The 5,104-nt window shown below is 43.4% G+C and overlaps 1 protein-coding gene across 1 annotated transcript in view; it reads right to left on the bottom strand.

Annotated features, from left to right (window-relative positions):
- Positions 1 to 5,104, bottom strand: part of ADAM12 (ADAM metallopeptidase domain 12) — a 457,774-nt gene that overhangs the window by 59,507 nt on the left and 393,163 nt on the right. Inside the window, exon 14 of the mRNA XM_014586073.1 lies at positions 4,071 to 4,266. Within this exon, the coding sequence (XP_014441559.1) occupies positions 4,071 to 4,266 (196 nt within the window). The remainder of the gene's footprint in view (positions 1 to 4,070; positions 4,267 to 5,104) is intronic.

Genomic DNA, 5,104 nt, shown 5'->3' with positions numbered 1-5,104 from the left:
AGTGGAAAGAGACAGCCACTGGGAATGTTTTAGGCCATGAAGATCTGACCTGAAACAGTAGCCACTGTCCCAAAGTGACCTTCTTTGGATAAAAGGTATCAAAAGTCACTAAACTATTTAGAGTCCATACAACTATTTGCCATGTGTATAGTGAGTGCCTACTTAGTATTTGTCATTGCTAGGCAAGAACCCCTCCTCTGCCACCCTTGCCTAGAGGACCTAATAGCCCAACAGGCAAAGAGGTCAAGGATGAGGGCTGCTTAGGATCCAAATATGAAGCACTCAGGGCCCAGGAAATGCAGGCTTCCTCATTATATCTGCTCAAGGCATCTATGACTCCTGAGAAACATTGGAAGAGCTCCTCAGAGGGTTGGGTATACAGAGGCTACTTTAACCTTAAGACCATAGGTAGTGTTACTTCAAAGCTCCCAAGGGAAACTATTGTGTGTACAGGGATTTATTATTATTATTATTATCATTATTATTATTATTATTAATACATTTGATTGCTATACATCATTTAGATTGTAAAGAGATTTTACCCAACATGATGCACATCTCAGTCCAGTTGAGAATACTATATACATCCTAATCAGCAAATAACAAGCTATTTCTCTGTCCCACAAATATCTTATCTCTCCATTTTTCCCCTTAATTTCCTTTCCTGTACTCTTCCACTCCCACACTCCCCTTCCACTTTGTCTTTAGTGTCCATAACAATTTTTAATACTTTTATGTCCTCCAGTCTTTCTGTCTCTACCGTAGAGTGCAGTCTGTTTATGTTAAGTGGAGACATACAATGTCTCTCTTTCATAGCCTGACTTGCTTCACTCAGCAACAAATCTTCCATATTCGTCCACTTTCTATCAAATTACAGGGCCTTGCTGTTTTTAATGGCTGAATAATATTCCATGGAGTATATTTGCCACACTTTTTCAATCCATTCATCAGTTTGTAGACTTTTGGGTTGTTTATATATCTTAGCAATCATGAAGAGTACTGTAATAAATATCGTTGTGCAAGCACTTTTCCAACTGAGCATTCTCCTGTCCGTTGGGTAGATACCTAAGAGTGGAATTGCTGGATCATATGGTAATTCTATTTGAAGGTCTTTGAGGAACCTCCATATTGTTCTCCACAGTGGCTGGACCGATTTATGCTCCCACCAACAGTGTAGGAGTGTTCCCCTTTCACTGCATCCCCTCCAGCACTTATTTTTTTTTAATCTTTGCCATTCTGACTGGGTTAGGTAGTATCTCATTGTGGTTTTGATCTGCATTTCCTTTATGATGAGGGATCTTGAGAATTTTTTCATATGCTTTTTGGCTGTTCATATATATTCCTTAGAGAGTTGTTTATTCAGTTCATTTTCCCAACTTTTAATTGGGTTAATCAGTTTCTTCTGGGTAAGCTGCTTGAGTTATCTGTGTATTCTGGTTATCAGTCTCCTATCTGAGGCACAGTTAACAAAAATTCTCTCCCATTCTGAGGGTTGTCGATTCACATTAATTATGGTGTCCTTTGCTGTGCAGAAATTTCTTACTCTGATGTAATTCTACCTGTCTTTTTTGGATATTATTGTCTGTGCTTTGGGGGTCTTTCTTAAGAAGTCTTTGCCTATCCCAATGTCTCCCAGAGTTTCCCTGATGTTTCCCACCTGTAGTTTTATAGTTCATGATATACATATCAAAAGATTTAGATCTTTGGTCTATTTTGAGTTGATTTTTGTTAATGGTGACAGAGAGGGGTTCAGATTAATCTTTCTGCAGGTGGATACCCAGTTTTTCCAGCACCATTTGCTAAAGAGGATTTCCTTTTCCCAGTGGATAGACTGGTACCCTTTTTCAAAGATAAGTTGGCTATATGTCTTGAAATTTATTTCTGGGGTCTCTAATATGTTCCATTGGTCCTCATGTCTGTTTTCGTGTAGTGTAGGGATTTTTAATGTTGCCAGTGTTACCTTAATTGAACTGCCTTCATAATTCATCACCTCTACTTCAACAGTGTACAACTCAACCTTTTCATCGAATTCATCCATAAACTAATCTTTTCAAAAGACAACCTGTGTTCATTTCTATCATCATCAACCTTAAAGTGATAACTTTTGTCAGCCTTTAATTCACAATCAAAAAGGTAGTTCTGAGACCTCAGGGGAATCATGTCCATGTCCATCGAATCTTCCATGGGGTGGTGGCATGCACTTAAGTATGTGGGAGAGAAGGTGGATGGTAATAAAAAACTACTGCTCCAGAGGACAGTCAGGCAGGACAGAATCACTCTGGGGAACTACTACTTCTACTGCAGAAAGCTTCGAAGGCAAAGGGGCATCTTTGACTAGTTTCTTGGCAGTCCACACCTCCAAGAAGTGCCCATTCTATTCTCTCTGCTTGCTCATTGCTTTCACATCACATTTAAATCTCAACCTTCCCATGAAGTTGTGATGAGTGGTTGAAATGATGGACACGTTAGTTGTCCTGATTTGGTCATTGGACATTGGTATTCATCTACTAAAGAATAACTCTGTACCCCCACAAATATGTACCACTATTATATGTTAATTTTGAAATCTTTTTATTTAAAAATCCCCAAACCCAAGCTTTAATGTTTAGTCATCATTTTCTGTGCTAGTTCATTTACCTCATCATTCCTAAAACCAAAACCTCACAGCAAAAGTCTGACAAAGGTTCATATCAGATTTCTCTCCAGACAGTTTCTGCCTCAGTGTGCTCAACTCTCAGCCTGGACCTGGCTGACCACACTGGCCTTTACAGAGCTGAGATTTCTGGCTTGGACTCAGGTCACCCCTAAAACTAGTCAGAGGAGGGAGTATGCCAAGGACTGTAGTAAGAGAAAGAGAGAAGGTGAAAAGAAAGGGTAAGGTCTGCGCTCTCAGAAAATACTCCCTAATGGGACTCACAGCCAAGATTCTAGGAGTTGGGGGCAGACAGCCAATCCCAAATGGTCCCTAGAATGTGTGAGGATCTTGGGCTGCCCTTTGCAGCCCTGGCTTTCTGATACCAGAAGGTGGCAAAATGGAGGAGATACATACACGGGGACTGATTCTTCCCCCTTTTGCATCTGAGCTTCTACTTAAAGAACTTCGGTAGAATTTTAGTTAAAGACCTCAGCTTGGGGATCACTGTGCTTTGTGAGAATTACACACAGTGCATGATGTCTTGGTTCAAATCCTAGGTCAATGACCTGGGAAACTGACTTCTGGTTTTGGAGTCTGAGCTTTGGTTTCTGCAAACTGTAGTTATTGTCTCTACCTCAGGAGATTGCTAGGAGGTCAGAAGAGACAAAGGTGCTAAGCAGTCCACCTTGAGGAAGTGCTAAAGAGGTGGCCTCTGAGGCAGTTGCTTCCTGGCCTCCTTCTCACCTGGGTGCCTTTCCTGGAATACCACCAAGTCTCACTCTGCCTTCAGGATCAAGTGGCATTCCAGGCCTTCACACATTCATCTCTGCATTCCCTTGTGAACACTGGTACCCAAGTCTCCCATCCATCTGTCCCTTCTGTGCCATGTGCTTTGTGCCTGGGAGCAAATTCACTGCTCCCCATTCTTCCTGACCACAGACCTACTTGTGCATCAAGCTCTATCAGGTGCGTTCCCCACGCTGCCCTCCAGTGCCTCTAGCTGCAGTGACTTTTGCTCTTGGGCACTTATGGAGTGCCTCATCTGAACATGAAGTGTTCACAATCTAAGTAGTGTTGAAAGTTCTGTTCATCTCTCTGTCTGTCTGTATAACTTACACTAAGCTTTCTGTGGCAGGGGTCATGGCTGACTTGTCCCTGTCATCCCATGGAGCATAGAGTAGGTGCTCACACATCTTTTGTTGAACTGCATTGAGCTCCTTAAGGGCAAACACCAGGCAGTGTCCTTTTGTATCCATCGCATGTCCAGCATGGACACATCCCCTACCAGGTGGCCAGCCACTCCCAGCTGAACAGATTGGACACGTTGTCGACCTTGCCCTAGGAGTAAAGACTGTGGAAACAGTGCACTTCCCCATTCTCACTGCCTCAGGCCTACCAGGGTTCTCCCTGCACAGAACTGGTGGTAGCCACATACCTGGTCCCCAGAGTGTGACACACTGCTGCTCATGGGTCTGACAGATGCCGTTGTAGCAGTAGCCATCCACTCCCTGACACGGGTGCCCATCATGCAGGTACACGTTGGCTGGGCATTGTGGCCCGGTCCCAGTGCAGAACTCTGGGAGGTCGCAGGAGTTGCTGGAGCCCCTGCATGCTGTTCCTGCAGGCTTCAGCTGAAAGAAGAAGTCATTTAAAACACCTGCACTGTAGGATGGGTGGATGCAGCTCCCAGCAGCATTTCTGGGGTGGATCGGAGCAAGGCCATCTTAATATAGTCTCATATAAAGAGGCAAGGACTTCAGAGAAAATCCCTTTTACAGCAGAGAGCTCATGAAATAAACAGGGTCTTGTTCTGGGCTCTGGAGCTCACTGTTCACTATATAGGGAATTGGACAATCAAGAGCAGCCTCTTCATTTCATGCAACATTAGAGTTTTCTGATGAGAAGACAAGCTGGTCACTGGCACCTGGCACCTTTGAAGAAGGGGAGCTTTGGCTTCTGGGCTGGTTGATTCTTAAGAAAAAGATCTCTGGTTGGCAGCATCATCACATGTTTTAAGATAACATTCACCTTGACAATGTTAGCATCTGTGGGCTTATCGACCAAAACAATTCCAAGGGCACAGTCACAAAAGCAATTTTACTTTGACATCAAGTCACAGAACTAGAAACCCCTCCTTAGCATTTTTTTGGGGAGAGTTAAAGAAGAAGAAAAACAAGGGGATAATAAAGGATGTTAGAAACTATCTGACCAACACCTCATCTTTATGGCTGAAGAAATTAAGGCTCAGAGTGGCTTGTCTAAGGCTACACAACCAGGCATCCCCAACTCCTGGACTTGTCCCTGTATATTCCTCAAAGGCAATGAGATAAGTAAGACTCTTGCCAACTTCTGGAAGATCTGGAAGTCAAGAGCAATTGACACACTCAGGCATTTCTCATGATCCTCCTGTCCCTTCCTCCCTTGTAATCTGCCTTGTCACCTGGTTGCAAGTTGAGCCATGCTTTCCCT

The sequence above is a fragment of the Tupaia chinensis genome, unplaced genomic scaffold (assembly GCF_000334495.1).
Source record: "Tupaia chinensis unplaced genomic scaffold, TupChi_1.0 Scaffold000113_1, whole genome shotgun sequence".
NCBI classification, from domain to species: domain Eukaryota; kingdom Metazoa; phylum Chordata; class Mammalia; order Scandentia; family Tupaiidae; genus Tupaia; species Tupaia belangeri.
The sequence above is the reverse complement of the archived record's forward strand: the minus strand, read 5'-3'. Positions and strand labels throughout refer to the sequence as shown.